Raw genomic sequence first — 23,164 nt, forward strand, 5'->3', positions numbered from 1 at the left:
GAAGATTTTCACATCCAATTTTAATTACTGAGTTTGACAATCCTACAGTCAGCCACATTCAATCTTTCACTACAGAAGAAAGGGAGGCAATGATGGGGGAAAAAAATCACTTTAAATCATCTTGGAAAAACATCCCCCTGCCCCAGCCATCACATCCTCTAGCTGGCATTGGGTGGAACTGAGCAAGGTAGAGGCAGGGGGTTTGTGTGTCCCAAAAATTAAATAGAGGGAAAGACTTTTCAACTTTGCTAACACAAATATTTTGGGTTTGTTTTTCTTAAAAGGAACAAACCCACTCTTTGTTTGAAAACTCCCACATGTATTTTTTTAGAACTGGTTACTTGAATAAAAGAAAATAGTTTTAGCAAAGGGTCTAAACCCTTTTGATTTTTTAATTAGCTAGTGAATTGCTTAAAATTAAATCCATTGTCTACACTGTGCCTAAAAATCAAAGTTCAGATAAACATTCTCACTGTTTAATACAACAAACAAGAACAATGGGGAGTATTGACATGGAATAAAACTTATTGCAAAGCAAGCACCTTCCACTCAATTACTCTCCAAGTGCAATAACACAATCTCCTGTTCTAGGTGGTTGTAATGGTAGTCCTGAATTGGTTTTTTTTTCATTGTTTCATGAGATTGCTCTCTTTTAATACCTGTTGGCTTGTTACTTGTCCACGTAACAAAGATGGATTGTATTGCAGGGGCTGGCCAAGCAATGGGTATCTGGCATCTCCTTAAAGAGAAAGGTAATTAGAAGGTTTTTCTGTTACAGGAAATCTTCCTCCAAGTCCCTCTGACACTGAATATGTTACACAGAAGAGACAGCAGAACTGCTGTGCACAAAGCTGAGTGTCTGGCTGAGCTGGCAAACTCAGAGCTGCCCTGACTCCATCAGTGTCAGCCACATCCTGATCCCAAGGTGAAAAGGTACAAACTTTCTGCTATTTAGGGATTACACTCCAAAGTTTTTATTCACTGCAGTCTTAGATAAGTCTTTTCTTTTCAAAATGAGCTTAATAAGGCTAAAGCTCCTCTCAGCATGCTAATTTAGTCATTTCATGGTTATAGCCCTGATTAGAGCCAGGTCCATCTTTAGATTCCTATTTGTTGCAAGGATGCACAAAGACAATGCACTAGAAGATTTCAGTAGTCACAGCAGATTAAGAGAGCTAAGATACGTGCTTCAAACAGCCCACCTGGAATTTTTACACCATCAGAATACAAAGCAATGACAAAGATTATGCAACAAATAAGACAAAGACAAGAAAATAAGGTTCTCTTTATAAATGAGACATACAGATTTTCCTGTAGGTTTTGCTTTAAAATAAATCTTTCTGTAAAACGGACTTGTTAATTTTGAATTTGAGAATTTTACCAGGATACTTTTGCTCACTGACAAAAGGGGTTTATATCATTGTATTATCAACTATCCCAACTCAGTGAAAACTCCCTATTTTCTGTTTTTCTGTTGATATGGCAGCAGAAGATTGAAATTCTTCTACAAGGAGTTTTTTGTGTCCTTGGGTGGGTCCTATCTGAAATACTAACTGAGGTACAGTCCTGGCTAGAGGCTCCATCCCATCATGCTTGTTGTTCTACAGAGGAATGAAGAATAATACATGCTTAGGCAGTGATGCAGTTCAGTGCATTATCAACTAATGATTTATGGTTAAGACTTGAAGCTAAATTCTAGCAAACATTTTATTAATATTTTCAATGCTGAAATGGGAAATGTCACAATATGAGAAGGCCAGTGTGCTAGAGAAGCACATTATGAGGAGATGAAAAGCCTTTGAAGATATGGGGGCCAGTACCAGTGCAGAGTGATACCATGAAATTTTAAATTATTTTTGAATGAATAATTTTGATGATTCTGCTTCAACAGCAATACTACTAAAGTGAGGCACAACTCATCAGACAATCCTCATATAACTTGGTATTTTAAAATATTCAAACAGAAACCACACACACATTTTAGTTAACTAAAAATATACCTTGTCCAGGGACAAAAGGTCTAGAAAACTGGGACACAATAGAAAGAGGTGTCAGTGTGGGACGGATGTTCTTCATGTTTGACAGCTGGGCTGGTGCTGGTGATTGGGCCGGTGAGGTGGCAGGGCTGCCCAGTTGAGGACTATGCTGCAGCTGGAATAAACAACATCATAGTGTTTCAGAAAGTACTACTTGAACAAGCTGAACAGCACCCACAGCCTTTAAAGATTTCAATGAAGTTAAAATAGCTCTATTAAGTCTAATCAGAGAAAGATTTTTATTCCCCCAAAAGAGCTTTTTAAAAAAGACAGAATTGAAGCACATTTTAAGTCATCCTGGAGAAGCAAGCCAGCACTCCTACCTGTGCAGCACCGTCTAAAGTGCTGAGTTCCGAGGCCTTGTGCCCGTGGGGGTGCTCACAGTAGTACTTGCCGGCTTTCCTCTGCGGCGGTGCCGGGTTGCGCGGCGCGGCGGCGCCGGGCACGTTGAGCTGCATCATCAGCACCCCGCCGGCGGGCGCCGCGGCTGCAACACAGGAGCACAGGCGCGGTCAGCGCAGCCCGCGCCGGCAGGGCGAGGAGCGCACGGGACGCCTTCTGCTAAACAGGCTGCTGATTCTGGAAAACCGGGGCAGTTTCTTCTGTACTATTACACTTCCACTACCAGCTACACCTGCAACAGCTCACTTAGAGAGGGCTTCCCAGAAAGCGAGATCGTGGAGCCACTGAAACTCACTGCTGAGAATATTTTTGGAAGGAATCACTCTATTTATTAGTAGTTGACAGTATTCAACATTCACTGCAGTTTCTGTCAGAGCACTGTGTTGGAGAATATGAAATTAAGTGAAAATATGCTTCATTGAAAAATAGAAGTTTCCTAGTTTTACATGAAGTACAGCAATGCAGACTCAAAATGTTTTGTCTGATAGGATGGCATATAGCAGGAAGACGTGGGACGAACCTTTAGCCTAGGCAAGCTTACCCTCACAAGTTCTCTTTGGAATACTTTTCGAGCAGATACTGCAAACTGATCCCCACACCCTGTCCCACTTGGGTCCTGTGGTAGCCGCAGAAAGTCCAGAGTCAGGGGAGAACACCTCAACATCCAGCACTGCTGCACAAGGTTTCACACCAGGAGCTGTAAGGAGAGGCTGCCCAAGAGACAAACCATCTCCCCCCTCTGCCCCAAGTAATTTATATAATGCCCTTTTTCTTTGTAAATGGTTGTTTGCAATTTCCTTCTCTGCTCTACCCACTTTCTACAACATTTTTCAGAAACCACGATTAAAACACACAGTTTAAACATCATTTAATCATCCAGAAATCAGGATTCTGCAGTCTTCTCAAACTACTGCCATGTCATAGCATCAAGATACAGATTATAAAATGCATTCATCTGGTGTATTTTATAATGGGCTGTTGTTTTCACTACCCCTGGGCTCCATAAAAAGAGACTTCTTCAAAAATCAAACCAAACAATGTAGAATAAGGAATGCATAACATTAAAACTACAATAGCTTTTGTAAATTGTATTTGGAATTATTTATTACATGGGTAACTAAATTAACAATGTCTTCACAGCTATACTTTCTTTCTAATGGCAAAAAGTTTTACCCAGGACTTACAGATTGCAATCTAAGCATCAGGTATCTGGCCAACTCTAGCAGAGGATATAAATTAAGGAGTCCCCTGCAGGAGCTACACTGTGAATATTTCTGTTTTATTGCATAACAGAATAAAACATAACTCTGTTTATGACCACTGCATAATCAGAATAATATACAACAGTTTTCCACTGGTAAAGCCATAAACTTATCTAGTCCCTATGTAGTGCCTATATGTAAACCTGAGATATACCAAATACCTAAATACAAACTATGTCTAGCACACAAAAATGGGTTTCATTTTAATACTATATGAATACATATAAATATTTTATAAATTATAGTAACTTACAGCTTACTGGTTTATATTCAGTATTTCACTCTGCAACACTCTAACATACTCCTGACTTAGCTATTCTTTGAGAATGGAACACCCAACAAAACCATGTTTATCTTTCAGAAACACCTACAGCATCATCTCTAAAGAGTGTCAATCTAAAATGCAATTTAAACTGCAAAAGAAAACTTTATACGTTCAGAAAATGGTGGGTTTTCTTTTGCTTCTAATTCCCCAGCATTTCAAGAAATGAAAATAAAGGGAATGCTTTTCCTAACCAAGTATCCTGACACAATGAAATGTCATACAGTGCATAAGTCAGTTTGCAGACACTTTATGACCTGTCAAATCCCATGAGAAAGGAAACCCAGAAATCCTTCAAAGCCTCCCCAGCTTTACAGTGTGGTCCCCTGTAACACAGCTCTGCTGCTTGTCTGTGGACCTGCTCATTGGCCCTGCCTCAGAGGCCTTCACTCAGCATCTCAATGCTTTCACTTGCTGAAAAGAACAAGTTTTGATTTATTCCCCAGAATCTGCTCCCCATAGATGGCTTTCTCCTTCCTGAAACTTCCTTAACCCCCAGTTTACAGGTCTGAACCAGGCCATCAAAACTGCACAAAACCAGCACTTCCAGCATAGATAGGAGGGCAGAAAAACAAACTAGTGCAAGGCTCCTTTTAGCCATTCTGAAATTACAGTCTTCCAGAATTAAAGCCAAACAAACTTGAAACAAAATGGAAACCAAACCAAACCTGCCCATGAACTGCTAATCCAGCTATCTTACCACTTAACTGCATGTTATCTATTTACTAATAAACAGGTTCAAAAAACACTTTAAAGATAAATGTTTGTAAGAAACACCACATCTGTAGCAGAATCTAGGTCATTGATCTAGGGTTGTTTAATCTAGTGCTTGCTTGCAAAATACTGAGAGAGCAGAATTTGAGATTATCCCTTTTTTACCAAGCAAGCCTATAATGGATCAAATACCCTACAGTAAATAAAGACCATGCCACTGTGGTCACAGGACTGTCCTGTAATCTCTTGTCTGGTGGCTAACCCTAGTGCTCTTATTTTCCTGACCAGTCCATCATCAATTTTATGGTTGGACCTTCAGAGTTTTAAGTGTTTGGACATTAACTTTTATAAAGGTTTCATGGATTGGCAAGATCTACATCAGCACTGCTTTCAAACACATGGAGGTTTCTGTTTACACGCTTTCTAAAAATTACCCAAGTATTCTGTACATCAAAATCTTCTGAACCTGACTTAAATGTTTCTGCTGAGTAACATTTACCTGCTGAGGGTCGCCTCCAGGCTGTCCCCATGAGCCACTGCTTCACTTAAATCCAATTTATCATTTTAAAAGATACAATAATAGCAACACAGATGAAGAATTAAAAAAAAATAAAACAGAGATGGCACTCAAGCTGCAGTTGTTCTAGCAGTTAACCATGAAACCAGTCTGAAAATTTACAGCATGTTCTAGACAGAATGGCTTAGATGAAAATCCCAATAAAATATACCTTTTTTTGGCTGCATGATGGAAAGACCAGTGGGTGAACTTTTACACGATGAGGGTGGAGACACTATGCTGTAGTGCACAATGGAAGCAGCCTGCTGTGGCTTTGACTTGGATGAAGGTGGCAATAATGTAGGAGGTGATGGCTTCTGACTTGAATGGTTGCTATAAACTATGAAAGTAAAAGAAATAAATAAGGCCGCCATAAAAATAAAACACCTCACACAGCTTTGAAGTACTTTCAGCTTTCCAGCAGGTCAAAAAGCTACCCCACAATGCTCAGATTTCAAGACCTTGTAAGAAAATCACTGCTCCTACTCTGTTAACTGAAATCTAAAATGGTTCTTGAGCAGAAGAGCCAAATATTCTGCTTCCAAAATGTACCTCACTCCTTCTGTCAGAGAGAAACCCAAATCTCAAAGTTTTCAGACCCATCTGGCTGTTCAGAAAAGGATGGAAGTGATTCTGCTGCCAGTGTATGGCTCCCATGTCTGCCTTAACTCACCCATAGACGTGCAAGGTATTAAGATGTATGGTATTGGGTTTTAAGAAAGTAACTTGAGATATTTCAAAGATAAAAAATTTGAGATTTCAAATTAATCTGCCTCAGGGTTAAAACTGGAAAATAAATTCAAAAATGAACAAAAGAAGAAACAGAATACAACAGTTAATTCTAAATCAAAGCCTTAATAGCATATCCAATCACCCTGCATAATAGCTAGACATTTTTTAAGCTTATCAATAAAAACTTTGTTCTCCCAACCTGCACACTGCTGTCCTTGAAGCTGCTGTGAGTTGCATGGCGATGATGTTCTAGGGAACTGTATCTGCTCTGATCCAGGAGGCTGCAAATATCCCACAGATGAACTGCAATAATAAAAAAGGAACATGACTAACAGGCATTTATGCCACTTATTTAATCACGACTTCTGCATTTGCTGTGTACATGTACTGCAAATCACTGAGCTTTTGTTAATTTTAAATCACCAATAGTCCCACCTGCCCCGAATTCATTCATTCTTCAGAAGACTGAAGCTTCCCACCTCTTCCTTAGCAAAAACACGTGCCCTACCTACACTGAGAAACTGTATTAATTCACCTATTTTAATATTCTATTTTTGTGTCCACAGCTCTATATCAGCATAAAGACAGGCTGAATAATAACAATAAAAAGACAACTTCTTGTCTTGCTCACTGAAGCAGAACTAGGTCTGGGTTACAAGATCCCACAGCCCCTGCCACGAGAATATGGGATGCAGTCCCTCAGCTGGGGCTGGCCCTGGGCAGCTGGGGCAGCACAGCAAAGCAGCTCTGCCCCAGCGCCCACCGACACAGCCCAGAGAGGAGACACTTTCCCAGAGGGGGAGGGAGGTGGAACAGGACTCCAGGGGATAAACAGCCATTCAGAATCCTGTTTGCAAAACACAGGAAAAGGATAACTTCCAAAGTTTATTTATGCCAGGTAGTTTTTCAGGGGAATCAGGGGAAAACCAGGTAACAGACACAATTAGATACTAATTTACCATTAATACTCAGGCAGAACATCAGGTTGGTGGACCATAATCAGAACAGTGCCTATAGAATCCTAATAGGTAACCATTCTTAGAATAAAACAATTCCTTCAAATTGAGGGAAAAAAAAAAACTAGGTTTAATCCTCTTGGACCTACTATTTTTACCTATGTTGTCAAAAGTTTGTTCCATCCTTTGTCCCATAGGTCACTTATATAATTTTAAGATTCCCCTCCATTAAAGCAGACAAAACCAAGTGAAAACTAACACAGGTGCTTTCACACATCTTCTGATCTGCCTACTGATTCTAGTTTTCAGCAGTGACCTGAAGGCTTGACACTCAGCTCCTGCAGAACAGCACTCAGCTTTCCTTGTTCAAGTGCTGCAGCATTGACTATTCTGATGAAAGCAAATGCTGTCATTGGCTGCTAGTTTGCTCTGAATTCCTAATAAATGAGAGGGACATTCTAATTTACACAAAAGATCAAGCAACCAAACTTAATTCAATAAAAGTCTGGAATTATGCCTACCTGCGACTTCACTGAATCTCAGATACAAAACAGAAAAAGATTAAAAAACCTTCAGATACAAAGAACAAGAATCCAGATTTAAGTAGGTGAGACCATGCAGCGATAACACAAACACTACTGAGATCTGCACTCTCAAAAGGATGAACAAGCTTCAAACTGTTGCTGCTTGTTTAAAAGCTCCCAGGTATAAAAATGCTGCACATTTGTAAGTTCAAAAAACTCGAGAAAGAAGAATTTGTAAGAATCCCAATGAATTCTCCCAGGTACTTGCCTATCTGTTCTCAAATAGACTGCTTTGGGGACACAGATGTATAATCAGGGAGGCCTGTACATGCAGACCAATTTGCTGCTACCAAGGTAGGTTAAAAAAAAGTTATTTATCAAACAAAAGCCAAGTTTCTATACTTGTTTCACATCCAGCTTGGTGCCAGCAGGCCTCATCTACAATACAAAGCAAGCTAAACCTTTTCTATGCATATTTCCAAAAAAGAAGTCAGTCTTTTTCTGGGATTCAAGTTCTTTTTCCTCCACACATTATTAATGTAGTATCTTTGTCAAAATCAGTGAATATGGATAGTCATCTTAAATATTACTGCAGAAGAACTGAACTGCTGAACACACTGGTGTCTCATGGGTAAGAAATGGAATGCAGAAAATTTAAGAGGTGGAATTACAGTGAAGTATTGCTGAAAGTGCTCTGAAGACAATGTTTTCCAGTCCAACAAGTATGTCACAGTTAAAGCAGTACTGCTTGTTTCACTTAATTGTGTAAGAGCAAAAAATAAATAGAATGCCTGTAAGTCTGCTTTTAAAATAATAGTTTTATTATCTGCAGTACTAAAAGCAGATCTGGTCAGTTCTTACAAAGCCACTAAGCCCAGCTGCTGAGAAATCAAGTATCAGTTCAACTTACCTTAGATTGTTCTGCTGACCTGATGGAATGACACTGTAGTAGACTGGCATTCCTGTGGTGGGCAGTCCTTGGCTGGACTGACTGGGAATTATAACAGGCTGCTGATATGTCTGCTGGGGCACTGCTTGGGAACCTTGAGGCACCGAAACCTGCAATGGGCCACGCAGTAAGATTTTCTCCTGCAGACAATGTTTCTGCCTCTTGACCATCATCCAGTTGATATAAGAATTTTAAAATAACCCCAGAAACCGAAAGATCACCTGGAGTTCTCTAAATCCAGAACAATGGTGGTAACAGTAACTAAAATAACAACACCATATTAAAAAAAAAAATCTTTAAATCTTCTTCCTCCCAAATAGAAATGTTGGCTCCAATGAATTCCATGAATTAACAAGATATTTTCTCTACAACAGAAAATGGGATGGTGGGAAGGAAACCTTCCAAGCTTTTCTTCCCCACCCTCTGAACTGCAACTGACGCAGCACTTGTCTTTCAACAGCACTACAACTTGTGCACTTGTGACAAGCTCTTATTTCTTCTTACTTCAGTTGTGGGTTTGTATCTTTAGCTTCTGTCCCCAAAGTCACCTCTGGCATCTGCTTGCAGCTTTCTACCATTTCTAACATAAAGCAAAGGATTTAAAGAAAACCCCAACACTCAAACCCACAGAAGAGTCATTGGAAAGTTATGAATACATTACCCACCTGGTAAGATGGCACTGAGGGATATGGAACAATCACACCTTGAATTTGATTCCCAATGTTGTTGTGTTGGCCACTGACTAGGTTTTGATTTTGAGACTGCTGAACTCCAACTAAACCCTGGTAGTTTTGCTGCTGGTTGGGCAAAATCTGGTAACCTGAAATTATACATTTAAATCTTACTTCGAAATAATGAACACATTTAAACATAGTTACCTATTCAAAAATACACATGTAGCATTTTCCAACGGCTTGTTTAATCTGGCAGCTTCACAACAGGTGAATTTATCATGCATATAAAAAGAAGCCAACATTAAAATTAATAGATTTACTAATTTGGATTCAGCATGAAATATTATCCATACTGTTTGCAATGCTGCTTCCCACATGCGTGCACTATTCATTTACACTGGCTCACATGCATTAACACCTTGATTTGACAGGTGAAAGCTGGAAGCACTTGAACAGAGCATGCTAGACAGGGTCAAACCCAATTCATTGTCTGGTACTGTGAACAAGGCCATTCCAGGAACTTCGGTTTGAAAATTCTACATATGCAAAATTCAGCTTGGACCTCAGGTGCCCCAGGGGTCAGAGCATCTTGACTGCAATTCGAAAGTAAATCAGACTTCAGGAAAATTTGCATAAGGCCTGTGTGCAAATCCTTTCCATAGGGGCAATTTCTTCTGAAATCTGTAATGCTAAAACCAACTGGGTACTGAGAAAACTCTTCCAAGTTCAAGCCGTATTAGTACACAGCGTAAGATATTTTATATTCAAAGTTATCTTAGGGACACTAAGATTTTTCATATTCACCCTTCTATAGTGTCTCTAAAACAATTTATTATTGCTTAAACTAGTATCCCCTCCTATCTTTCAAAAATTACCTAAAAAACCCCTCCCCACCCTGCCCCAAAAGCCCAAACCAAATCACCCCAAGCATTAAGTGCCAAACAGGAAGTTTATGCATTTATAAAAGTCCAACCTAAACTCCTCCTTTCCTCTTTTTTTAAAAAGCATTTTGCAGGTAGCGGCTACCATGACCCAAAGGCATGCAGAACACAAGTTCTTTTTCTCTCATGTTCCATCATACAGGTATGCACTACTTACCACATCAGCAAAACCCCAACACAGTCAGTGTTTCTGAGACAAAGCCAGTTATCCCTCCAGAATAACAAAACTGGGCTTGTCAAGATGCACTGACGGCAAGAAGAGTCTGTGCTTGAGTTGGACACATTCACAGCCCACTGACCTTGACATGCTCCCTACCTTGGCAAGGAACTATAATAGAGCAAATTTAGCTGCAAAAACTCCCTTGGGTTTTCTTTAAACTGTGCTAAAAAAGGCTCAGTCTATTCTGAAAGTAATCCAGTTATCATAAAACACCTTTCTGTGAGCAGCACCCTCCGATGTTCATTGATTTTGTCCACACAGTACAATGAACATTGTGCACTAACAGCCTCAGCAGGCTCTCTATAGAAATTACAACAATGAACACTAAAAGAAGACTGTTAATATTATCAAATATTGCTTCAGAAAATTAAAGGGAAGAAGATTCTGTTTGTTAAAACCAAGACAGCTATTCATTAGAAACACACAACACTATAAATATTTTCAGAGGACTAGACAAAACTTCAGAACAATACATGCTTGAAAAGTAGGATTAGTACTTAGAATTTTTAAAAACTTAAGTTTGAACTGTGTACAAAATGCCCTTCATATCTGTAATATACAAAATGCTTTAACATACTTTGCTATAAAATGATCTATGGCCTCTAAAAAGCAGCAGAATGGGAAGTTGTGCTGTGACAGTGCACCCGCAGTCTGAACCCCTCGTGTCCCAGAAATTGCAATGGACCCGTGAGCAGTTCTGCAGCCTTTCCTGGCACTTGCAGAGACAGATACAATCAATTCTGCAAGCAGAGCAGACTGGAACAATACAAATTGGCTGCCACGGAGGTTCCCCAGAGCGTTCCAAAGAATGCTCTATTTTTAGCTGCAGCTTCACCTCTGCACAGAGTGGGCTGACAGAAATGCAGCACTCAGCACAAACCCCACACCTGCCACAGCAGATTGTCCCATTACACAGAAATACTCTGAAACTGGAGGTAAAAATAGGAGCAGGTCTCTTAATATTTACATAATTCAAGAGAAGTCACAGTTAATATAAGAAGAGTTAACTCACAGAATATAGAAATACATTTTTTGAATAATGCATTAGGGGTAAGAAACAGTGTTTATTGAAGAACAGAAAAGCAAGTACAAGCACTCGGTTAACGAGCTGGGAGTTGATGAGCTTGGTTATGACTATTACAGCTACAGTTACTGTAACTGGAGTAGTTTTATCCCTGGCTTGTGAAGCAGAAGCCAGTTGAACTGCTGATGTTCCTACAGGAACTGGAGTTTAGACTAGATTTATAAACAACCTGTAGTTAGGCCTCATGGTAACTGGGCTCACATTAACATGGCAATTGGAAATGCTTCTTTTCTTAAGAAGAGTTTTCTTCTCCCAACATCATTTGGACAACAAAAGCATTTTTATTAAAAGGGAACATCCCAAAATATTTCACCTGAAACCCCTTTAAAAAGGAAGCCAGGAAGCAGCTGAAAAAGAGACCGGTTCACTGTGAGAAATGTAAACCTCTCAGACAGTGTTACGGCCCCGAATCCAACAGCTCAGCAAGGAAGTCAGGCCACTCCTCAGCATTAGACCAGAAGTGGCTGCAGTTGCCATGATCTCAGAAGCTGCCATCTTTTATCTGAATTTGTGTTTGCAAAGTTATTTTATAGTTAGTAACCACTTCCTGAGATGAACAACCTCCATGGCTTTTATGTAATGCCAGATTTGTAACTCTCATTTTTGCCCAGCCACTTTGCTGTATGAGCCAAGTAACGTGGTGCCTTTGGCTCAAAACCACACACTGCTAATAAGCATCAACCACTTCAGGTGTAGCTTTATGTCAAATTAATACAAATATCAATGATTTAAAATAAATTACAAGGGAGAGCATTTTCAAATATACCATCTTGGTGAAGTATTTCCAGAACACATAACAAGACATGGAACCATCAGTTTCTAAAATGCTGATTCAAATTCGCCTATAAAGCATTAAATGAGAACCAGCAATAGCTGGAGAGTAGTTTAGAGATTTTCATTTAAACACTAATTATGCAGTTTCTGGTAAGAGCCTTCTTTCTCCCATTAGTGCTGGTAAACATCCCATAACCCAACACTGAATAGAATTATTGGCTGGACCATCCCCATACTACCCAAACATGATCCCTTGATGTCAGAGTGCAGGTACAGGGCACACAATCAAAGCAGTAGAGCAGCTGTCTGCACAGCTTGCTTATTTTATTTCTTCCAGGACAGAGAGGGACTTTATCTGCTGACACTTTTCACCCACAGGCAGAGAAATTCAGTTAAGATATAAAGAGCTAAAAACATACAAGAAAGGAACTTACCTAACAGAAATCAGTTCATCCCTTTGCATCTTATCACCCCATGCTTTCCAATTCAGACTGGTTTGTTTGGTACAAATGTACACTGAGCTCTCTGATTTGGGGAGTTTGTGTGCTACTCACACAGGGTGTCCCCACAGTGGGAAGTAATCCCCCTTGAGCCTCAGACTTTTTGCTGTTAAGAAGTCTAGGTATTAAAAATGCTGAGGAAGGAAAGCAGGTTGTGAAATACAGTTGGGTAACACATCTCTAACACCAGTGGATAACAGAAGTTGCAAAACCAAGTAATTTGGTCTCCTTTGAAAAAAATCTTTGTGAACTGAACCCTGAATAACTCCATCAATTGTTGCTACTATTGGAGCACTTCCTGGAAGAAGCGCAGAAGAGGAGCCATGCCTCTTTACATGCTGCTTCATAGGACATAAATAAATCCAATTAATATTTGTGAAAGTTGATCTTCCATCCTGTTTCTGTAGAGCAACATGTAGAGGGGGCAGGGGAAGGAATTAAAAAGACCCTCCTGAAGGTAACTCAGAAGGATATTACATATTCAACTAAGAGCTGGTATTAAAGCCTGGTCTTTTAGGATCTCTGCCTCCAAACATCACAAGTCATTTCTGAAAGTTTTGACCATATTACTGAGAAGTAAATTTGTTTCAGGAATACAAATCTTACAGAAGAAGTCATAACAGTATTTAGAAGTAGATTGTGAGAATAATGGTAGCCTACAGTTAAAATCTGTAAGGAAAAAAAAGACAAGAAGGAAGGAGATGGAAATGAAGCTTGCTAACATTCACAGAAGGATAACTCAGCTGAAAAGTCTTTGCTCAAATAGGTAACCACATTATGTATTCCATCCAATACCCTGACACCTTTGATCATAGGACAGAAAGACAGAGTAAAGCAGTATCACCAATATCTTCTGCACAGCACTCTCTTTTCATGCCACAGCATCCAAGATTAGGATCTTTAGCTTAGAACTTTCAGTTAAGGTACATCTCTTTAATGTTACATCATTTAAAGGTACTAATTTATCTTACTTTCCAAGTTAATCAGGTAATTAGCTACTAAGTTACAAATTTTTAAAACTATTAACTTCTACTTTTAAAACCTCTGTAATTAAAGTTACAGCATAAGCCATTCAAAGGAATGGCTTGAACCCCAAGTTTCATGCCCAAGTGCCTCAAATATTTCCACCTTAGGTTAGTTACACTTTGTATTTTTCATTTGATCCTCTACTTTATTTGAAATTTTACAGCAAAGTAAGTTTAAAATGAAAAAGCAGGAGCAAAACCACCCAAAGTGCTCTAAAGAAATGCTGGAAGAGTTGAACAAACCTGTCTGCTGGCCAGGCTGGGGCAGGGCCTGGCTCTGCTGCGTGCTGTAATGGACAGAAACAGGGCGGTACTGCTGGCTGGAGTGCGGGTACTGGCTGGGGGTACAGTAACACGGTGGCATCTGCAAAGGAACACTCACAGGGTCACTGCCTGCATGCAGCTTTTGAGAAGGCAAAAAAAATCCATAAAACAAAGAAGGATAATTTATTAAAAGGTGCAGCAAACGTTAAATAATTCAGTGATTCAAAAATCCCTTATATTACATAAATTCCCTCTTTAACAGCCAATTTCTCTACTTTCCTTGTTGAAAGCTGACTTTCCTCAAGTAAACTGAAGTCATTAATTACAAAACACATCCCCAGAACAGACCCCAACCCCAGAACAGCGGCAGTTCCCCAGGGAGCCCCAGACTGCAGGAGCAGCAGGAGAGCAGGGTCGGTTTCCCCCCAGCTTTCGCAGGAGCCGCGGTACCTGTGGCACGGGCTGCTGCACGTATCCCTGCTGCGGCAGCACGGGCTGGCCCACGGCGTGCCCGGGGCCCGAGTAGGGCTGCGCCGGGGGCTGCGCTGCGGCGGGCGCGGCGCTCAGGATGTAGCCCGGCGGCTGCGGCGGCTGCAGCACCACGCCGGGCTGGAACAGCGCCGGGCCCGGCTCGGCGCCTTCGGCCGGCGGCTGCCGCGCCAGGCTCAGGTGGCTGAACTGCGATCCCAGGTTGTCTTGCTGCAGGCGTGGGGAAAACAGGAAAAACTACATTTGCAAATGCACGTTCAAGGAAAAAGAAATGAAACGGCCAAATACCTCGGGAAGTGTCAGACAGCACGTCTCACATTACCGGGCAGTAGCAACAGCAGCCAAAGAACGACAGCAAAGAAGATGGAACATTAGCAAATTATTTTCAGGGCTGACAGCAGGAGAGAACATCCAGGTTCAGACTTCACTCTTTTCACTGAAATATTTTGCCTTCTGGATTACATCTGCCTTTATCTACTTATTGTGAGAATTAATTTGTCAAAAAGAAAGTTCAGAATTTGTGTCACTAACATCTCCTGATTGGACTCCAAAACTTGAATGAAAACATCTAACCAACCCCAGTTAAAATAGCAGGATACATTAGGATTCTGAAGTAAATTTTTGTTTTTGAGAGTTTGACATAATGAAGTTCTGAGTTAAAAAGTACATTCCTCTAATTTAGTTATTATCCTACATGCAAAGATAAATTATCTTTTAATCTGAAATCAAGTAACAATAGGGAGAAATGTGTTCCAGTGGCTACTCTTTATCTGTATTTTATTAACATCTGAAAGGATGCCACTGATTGCACTCTGCACTGCAGCAGTCCTGTGGAATCTGAAACTTCCACTGTAACCCCAAGCTCCTTTTCTTAGCAAGCAATTCAGCATCAAATTAGCAACATCCTGAAAATTAGAAGTGATCACTAACTAGTATTGCTTGTTTTTTGCTAAACAGGAAGATTTGGTTCATACTTTGAAAGCAGACTCTCCAAACATGCAGGAGCATTAAAACTATTTCAAGACCACTTGGTCTTAAATAATTCTGAAGACAGGAATTAATCAAGAAAAAGTAAGTATAAGCCCCATCTTTTACTGATTAGCTACATTCACATTTTATGATACTATGGTTTTTTTTCATTTCCAAGCTAAATATATTATTAATCGCTGTCGGAAATATGAATTTGCACCTAAAATCTAATTTAACACACCTTACATATGTATTTAGTACATCTTAAAAAGCCTTATTTTCATTAGATAGTAATCTGACTGGCATTTCATTCCTTAATGATGCCTATTAAATGCAACTATAATGCTTTTCTACATTGGATTTTACATTTTGCTTTTCCAAATCCTTAGTTTGAAGAGGAGATACTGTGTATGAGTTTATCTTGGCTCTAAATATGTCTGAAGGATAAACCCAAACCATACCACACTGATTTGTTACACTACCAGTGTAAGTAAAGTTTGACCTGGTCACTTTGTCCTGCAGTGACAGGTATGGTACAAGCAGGATTCAGCCCTGGAACATGGCATTCCCAATAAATGGAAGAAAGCACTCTCCTGGTGCCAACTACAGAGGTGTTACACTTGGAATACAATCCAAGACCATCAATCCTTTTCATTATGTTACATAAATTACCATCAGCAGGAATAAATTTCTGAAACTGCCAGGGCACTTAGTCTTGGAACCCACTTCCTGAATGTGAAATGCTCTGAAATTACTATAAACAAGGAGTTTCCTTCTCTGCTTTCGCATCTGTTCAAACTCTCAATTAACTTCAGAAGCAACATCCCTATTGAATTCAGCTAAAACCCTATTTATTTTAAGGCATTTCTGATTAATGTTGAAAATTAGCTGCTGTACAACACTGTGATGAGTTAACCTTGGCTGGCTCCTAAGTGCCCCCAAGTCACTCCATCCTTCCTCTCATCCTTAGCAATACAGGGGGAGAAAATATGATGAAAGGCTTATGGGTCAAGAAAAGGACAGGAAAATCATTTATCAATGACCACCACAGGAAGATTAAGTTATTGATGTCAATTAATAGCAAAGTAGGAGAGTAGAAATAAAACCAAAACTAAAACCAGCTTCCCTCAACCCCACTGCTTCTTCCCAGACTCAACTTCACTCCCAAATCTTCTACCTCCTCCTCCAAGCATCACAAGGGATGGAGAATGGGGCTTGTGATTGGTTCCCACTCATGTATCTACTGCTGCTTCCTCCTCACTCTTCTGCTCCAGCACTGGGTCCCACCCCCCCAGATACAATCCTTCACAAACCTCTTCAATGTGGGTTCTTCCCAAAGGCTGAAGTCCTTAGGAATGGAGTGCCCTAGTTTGGGTCCTACCAGAAAACCTGCCTCTGAAGGCTTCAGCTTCCTTCAGAGCACCCATGGGAAGCTCCAAGGGCTGTAGGGTAGCTATCTGCTCCACCATGGTCCATGGGCTTCAAGGGGAGAATCTGCTTCACCAGAGTCTCCTCCCCAGGCTGCAGGCTTTGCTCCAGCACCTGGAGCACCTCCTTGCTTTCCTCCCTCTGGCCTCAATTATTTGTGGAGTTGTTTCTCCCTCCTCTCCTTCACACCCTTTCCAAGCACACTCAGAGGTGCCACCAGTGTGAATGACTGACTCAGCTTGGGCTGTGCAGGGTCAGCCCTGGAGCTGTCTGAAATGGGCTCTGTCCAATGAGGCAACTCATTCTGTTCTCCCAGAAGCCATCCCTGCAGCTCCCTGCTCCAAAACCTTGCCACATATACTCAACACAAACATGCACTCAGGAAAGTATCAGAGCAGATTTTGACCTGTTCTTATCTCCCTAGTTCACTTTAATCTAGTTCAGATTCTCCCTTGGATAACAACTCTCCTTTACGGAGTTTCAGTTTCACTTTGTGTGACTTTTCTTCTTTATTCCTGGTTTTTGATAGACTAAGATACTTATTTCCAGTTTTTACTTATTAAAAAATGGATACTAGAGAAGTGGGAGCATTGAAAGTTCTACCAAAGAAGCCACAAAAAGTCGACAAGAAAAAATCAGAGCAGCTGATCCCTCAGAATGTATTAAAGTTCAGCTGAAGAGTGAACAGACAAGGAAACAATAAGAAGCAATGGAAAGAGGTTAATCCAGAGACACAAAAAGGTACTGACTGGCTAGTGAAACAGCACTGAAAAAGTTTCTTTACAAAGGGAAAGGGAAATAATGCATCTCACAATATAGAGATATATAGATACAACCTTAATTGCAGGTATTTCTGCTGAACATGAAATGCTCCCATCTCGGGCACTCGGGTGCTGTGTCACTGAGAGCCAGTCACTACCCTGCTGTCACACAGCACCCAAACAGCCAGCAAAGACCAGCAGCCCCAGAGAGGAGCCTGTGCAAGGAGCAGAGAAGAGAAGGTGTAATACCACAGAGTATTGCTGTGCAGAGGAGGCTGGCAGGAGCGGGGGTGGGTACGACACTGCAGAGTACTGGACAGGCTGGGAGGAAGGCTGCAGAGCCCGCAGAGGCTGCAGAAATAACAGGGTTATGAACAAGGTTAACACCAGAGTAAGAGAAGTGAAAACAAGTCTTTTGTAACAGAGAAAAGCAACTGTGCTCCAGAAGAGCAACTTGCTCCAATCTCAGAAACAGAATTCTTTTTTCTTAAGCCTCAGACTACATAGAGTGAAAACAGAAGTAACTCTGAATATCTCAGTCTCCCAAAAGACATCCATTGCTTTATTTGTTATACACTATATTAGCTATGTTGGTAAATTGCTTCTATTTAACATTTACTGTTTCCTTCAGAGAGACTAAAAGCTCCACACGCATTTTAAACACAAGCTCTTTTAAAGCATCTAAAGGCTTTAAAGAATGAATTTACTACTAACCATGGATTCAAACAAACTACTTTCATTTATTCAACAGTACTAAAATAATTTCTCTAGATAGTTATCATTGCTCATAATATTTCAGGCAGGTTTAATTCCAGCATGCATTGAGAAGGTAATCAGAGAACTAGTACAGAATTTGTGAGGAAAATAGCAAATATTACATACACACTTCTGTGAACTAGAAAGAGTACAAATGAGACCTTTTTCAAAACAGGCCAGCTCTAATGTGACATACCCAGCTATCTGAACAGGTTTAAACAGGGAAAACAAACAAACAAAGGTAAAAGGTTTAGATGAAGTTCTATAAATAAGTTTTTGGTAAAATTTAACCATCTGAAAATACCACAGGAGACTACAGCCAGTACCTTGGTGCCTGAAACAGCTGCTGTAGGAAGGGAGAACCCTCCCTTCTCCTGCCCATGCATTTTGCTTTTCTTCTCCTTCTAGGGCTGGGGCAGTTTTCAATCTGGCCTATTTTACTACACTCTTGTACAAAACAAGGATAAAATACATTCTGTACTTATGTGTGTTGTTTTGTGAGCAGATTATGCTCATCTCTCGTGAGATGTTCATGCTGACCAGTTCTGAGCTACTCCTACTGTGCCATGACTCCTGCTTGTGCTGTACAGCCCAGGAATTCATGTGGCTGAGAAACAACCCTCAAGCAGTCCAAGGTTTCAGTTGGATTAATGCTCTTCTCAGCTGCCAGCTATATTGCTTTTAATGCCTGGGTAACTCCACAATGCAATCAGGGATGAAGGCAGAATCTCTTGTTCTTGGCTACAAAACATTTTAATACTAAAATTCCTCAGTAATGTTAAGAAAAGGCTGCCTACCATGCTCAGGTATGAGCAGAGCTGATAGTTTTGAGGACTGGGAGGGAAAAAGCCCAGTTATGCTTATTTGTGTGCCTGTTCTCACATCCACTGCAGAAGAATAAATAACCCCCGCCCCGTTCCCAGAGCTGAGCACGTGTTTGACAAGTGCACCTGTGAGAGGACGGGGCTTGCTCCAGGCTGGTGCTGGCTGGGGCTGGGCAGGGCTGGCTGAGGTGCAGCTCCAGGCACTTGGCTCCTAACAGGCTGCTGAGGCAGGGGAGGGTTGTACACAACCGGAGTGCCATCGGGATTGAGGAACGGCTGACCTGCCCAGGGAACACAACAAACACAGCCAGCTGCACCACCTTGGCTGGAGAAAGCACACAAACATGCTTACAGCAGGCAAAATGGATACAGTAATAACATTGAAAAATAAGGGAAGTCATACTGGTTTATATGACAGATTCATGCCAAATGCCCACAGCTATAACAACAATGACTACATGCAGCTAAAACCCAAAGCATTGAAGCTAAACAAAGATACCCCAGTCTTCACGCAGTGAACACCCATAAAAATTTCTTATATGCCACTCATCTTGAAACTCAGTTTTTAACCAAACAGATTGAATATGACAGGAGTAATAAAGGAAAACTACTAAAATACTGTTTTAAGGATCTTTTAAAAATTTACCTCCTTTAATCAGTTTGAAAACCACTCAGAACACAGGAGAACTTAAAGACAAATATTTTTTGAAAACTATATAAAGCAATAGCTGCCCTGGTATTCCATGCCTGATAATGAGGTTACTGATAAAGGACTCTCTTCCCCTATTCTTAGATTAATTGGCTTTTAGCTTTCAAAATAATTATTCTAATTATTCTCCTATTTAATAAATTACATATTATAACAATGGGCCAATGAAAGATAATTGAAAAATAAACTGCATTAAATAAAACCCCCGTCATTCCTTTTTGTGCCTGGATTGGAAAAAACCAAAACAAATCAAAGGAACAACAGCCTGGCTGGCAAGGACCTGTGCCTACCTGGTTACTGACACGTGTCCTGCATTGGCTTATTGTGATGCTTGAAGGGCCCAACATTGATGTAAATTTTTCTCTCCTCTGGTTTAAAGATGTTCTTATCATTTCCAGAAAGATTTAAACTGAGCCTAAAGTCTTTGCACCCAGTCAAAACAGACTAATGCTCCTCCAGACTTCTTGGTGCCATCATACTTAAATGCAACATGCCCAACATACAGAGTGGAACAGTTACTGAAGAAAGGACTGAGGAATTCATGGCAGAGGGAGCATGAACATAAGCTACAGCAGCTGGACTGCAGCTCATCAGGTGATACTTAACTGAGCATAGTAGATTTCTCTTCAACACTCAAAAATTGGGAATGTTCACATCAACAGGGACTCAGATTTTCTTATTTCCTTGTACTACTTCCTGCTAATCACCAGAGCCTCATTTATTTCTTGTCGTGGCTGGCTAAGAGCAGTCTTTTCCTAATTACCAAGGCACAGACTCCTCTGTCAGAAACTCTGAGGAACCAATCTCTGTTCTGGCTGGCACTGGAACAGTAAAGCCAGAGGAGCAATTACAGAATACGATGATTCGAGTACTTTGGAAATCGAAGTTTATCTGCACCTAAATGTTCCTTATTCTCAAAGGGTTCTTCATCTTCTACTAGAAGCTCATTAGACATTAACATAATTATGGAAGACTACTAATGAACTTAGCTCTATGACAAATACATTCTCCTCCAAATCCAATGGCTATCTATAAAAATTAAGTCCTACAGCAACTAATTTGTAACCAAATTTTTAGCAATTGATTCATATTAAGGAGAAAGGAAATTATCTATTTCAATGTTATATCTTCTAGTTAAAGAAATTATTTACTATATTTAACAACCCCAATGAGAAACATTTTGCTTCAAACATCATGTGCAGTTATATTCAAACATAAGTCTGTCTACAGAATGATGGTAAATATAACCTGAAGTATTTTCTTTTCTACAATGAAAACAAATCATTATACTAAAATTAAAAAATATGATTTCCTAAAATTATGATCTTTTACATTAAAGGTAAATTAGTATTTTCAGGATTTCCTAATTTTTACTTAAAAGTTTGCCCAGAGAATGCTAACTCGTTATTTAATCCAGACCAGTTATTACAGCTCTCCTTGCATCTATACATCATGAAGTAAGAATTTCCTACTACTTCCTAAAAAATACCAGTATTGGCCAATTACACCAACACTGATTTAATCCTCTTTTAAAGTAAGAAGGAGAAGTGCTATTTAGAAATAGCATTTCATTCTGCGCTTCTTTCACTTGTATTAACTCAGTCTTGAGCATAAAGATGTGAATATGTTGCATCAAAAAAAAAAAAGGATGATAAATTCTTTCAAGTCAGTAAAAATCCTTTCTCAGGCTCTCTCCCCTCACTGAAACTGTGTTATAGGAGCACTGGAAAGGATGTTTTCCTCTCCTGAAAAAAGATGAAACAATTAAGTTATTCTGTGTTCTGGATAGTAAATCATATGATTTTTGTATTTTTTTTGCAAGACACTCATTAAAATTTTACATGTAAGTTAAAACTATTCTAGAGAAAATCATGTGAGTTTACTCATTCCTTTGATCCTCCAGTCATGCTTCCTTGTTAAATTAAGTGCATTGAATGAACACAACCACATAAAAAAAAATAAAGAGAAAAATAAAGGACAGAGGACAATAATGACATGAAGTCTTATGCAAATACTCGTGCATTTTTTTCCAAGTTCCCCAGTGTAACAGACACACCCCCAAGCATGTACCAACCTGTTTGAGGGTTGACCAGCACACTGCCAGGCGGGATGCCCGCTGCTTCCAAGGGAAGCAGAAAGAAGCTACTGCTAGCAGCAGGTGCCACTTGCCCGCTCATGCCACCGTCAAAGGAAAGAGAGTTACTAGAGCTGACAGTTGGATACACGGCAGGCGTGCCAGGGGAGGGCTGGCTTAGAGCTGGCACTGGAAGAGGCTGCTGGCTGTGAGAGAGAGAACCCGTGGAGGACCCTACACTACTAGAAGACTCTGAACCTAGGAAAGGAGTAATGAGAAATTGGTTTTACCTGGAGACAGTAACATCAAGCTCACTTTAAAATATACACTTCTAAGTGCTCACCCTGAAAGCTCAGCATTAAGCACATTATTCACAGCAGCCTTGTCAATGGACTCCCCCTCCGTCTCCCCTGGAATACCATTACAAGGTCCCTTGTGTGAACCAAGGGTCAATTCAGCACTGCTTTGCACTGCAAAGTAAGGCTTTCATATCTAGCTTGGTTTTCTGGTCAGAAAATGCATATCTGTACCTCCAGAATTCATGGAAGTGATTGGTCATTACTGCAAAATGGTGGAGTGGATGCACTGAGGCAGTGAACTCCCAGCTCCAGCTCCTGCAGCTGTGCAGGGAATGCAGCTGCAGGGCCCCGCTGTCCCGGTTCATGCCCCGCACACGCTGCCTGCATGCAAACAAGGACCACTTTCTTTCCACTGCTGGGGGTCAGATCTTCTCTGCCTCACCTGCTGGACAATTTGCACTACACTGAAACCCTCAACACTGTTTGTTTCCTCCTCTGACAATTTGCAAGCTGAAATCAAGAATACAGCTAGAAAAAATGAAATTAGGGTAAGATGGTAGCTTTAGCCTGGCTTTATGCAACAATTCAAATTTCAAAGGAGGATGAAATACCCAATTGAAATCAGTACACATTTTACAGATATTAATTACTATAAACATTGCAAGGCAGTGGAGAACCAGACCCTGAGCTTCCTGAAAGCCAAGGCATGCAGCTAAAAGAAATATTCCAAAAGTTCAGCATGGAGACGTCTGTGGAACTGCTGTTCCCAGATCACCTGACACCTGGAGCTTTAGGTATACCATTTAGCAAAGACTTTTTAAGAAGTGTATGATATATACAGAATATAGTTGTTTAAATTTACAAACTCCCCATTAGCAGCCTCTATAGAATCTAGAAGAAAAAGACTCAAAAAGCACTCT

The 23,164-nt window shown here is 40.4% G+C and overlaps 1 protein-coding gene across 9 annotated transcripts in view; it reads right to left on the reverse strand.

Annotated features, from left to right (window-relative positions):
* The window catches only part of R3HDM1 (R3H domain containing 1), a 50,118-nt gene that overhangs the window by 2,663 nt on the left and 24,291 nt on the right, over window positions 1-23,164 (reverse strand). For 4 of the 9 annotated variants that reach the window (XM_021548659.2, XM_021548657.3, XM_021548651.3 and 1 more), the window contains 12 exons: window positions 21,946-22,203; window positions 19,289-19,443; window positions 17,832-17,933; window positions 14,386-14,634; window positions 13,915-14,035; window positions 9,119-9,273; window positions 8,415-8,563; window positions 6,224-6,327; window positions 5,465-5,632; window positions 2,360-2,523; window positions 2,001-2,151; window positions 660-739 (listed from right to left, as the gene is read on the reverse strand). In XM_021548659.2, the coding sequence (XP_021404334.2) occupies window positions 660-739; window positions 2,001-2,151; window positions 2,360-2,523; window positions 5,465-5,632; window positions 6,224-6,327; window positions 8,415-8,563; window positions 9,119-9,273; window positions 13,915-14,035; window positions 14,386-14,634; window positions 17,832-17,933; window positions 19,289-19,443; window positions 21,946-22,203 (1,856 nt within the window). The remainder of the gene's footprint in view (window positions 1-659; window positions 740-2,000; window positions 2,152-2,359; window positions 2,524-5,464; window positions 5,633-6,223; window positions 6,328-8,414; window positions 8,564-9,118; window positions 9,274-13,914; window positions 14,036-14,385; window positions 14,635-17,831; window positions 17,934-19,288; window positions 19,444-21,945; window positions 22,204-23,164) is intronic. The other 5 variants (XM_021548656.2, XM_021548663.2, XM_021548658.3 and 2 more) reach the window with 5 other exon arrangements.

Source organism: Lonchura striata, chromosome 8 (genome assembly GCF_046129695.1).
Source record: "Lonchura striata isolate bLonStr1 chromosome 8, bLonStr1.mat, whole genome shotgun sequence".
In the NCBI taxonomy this organism is placed as follows: Eukaryota; Metazoa; Chordata; class Aves; order Passeriformes; family Estrildidae; genus Lonchura; species Lonchura striata.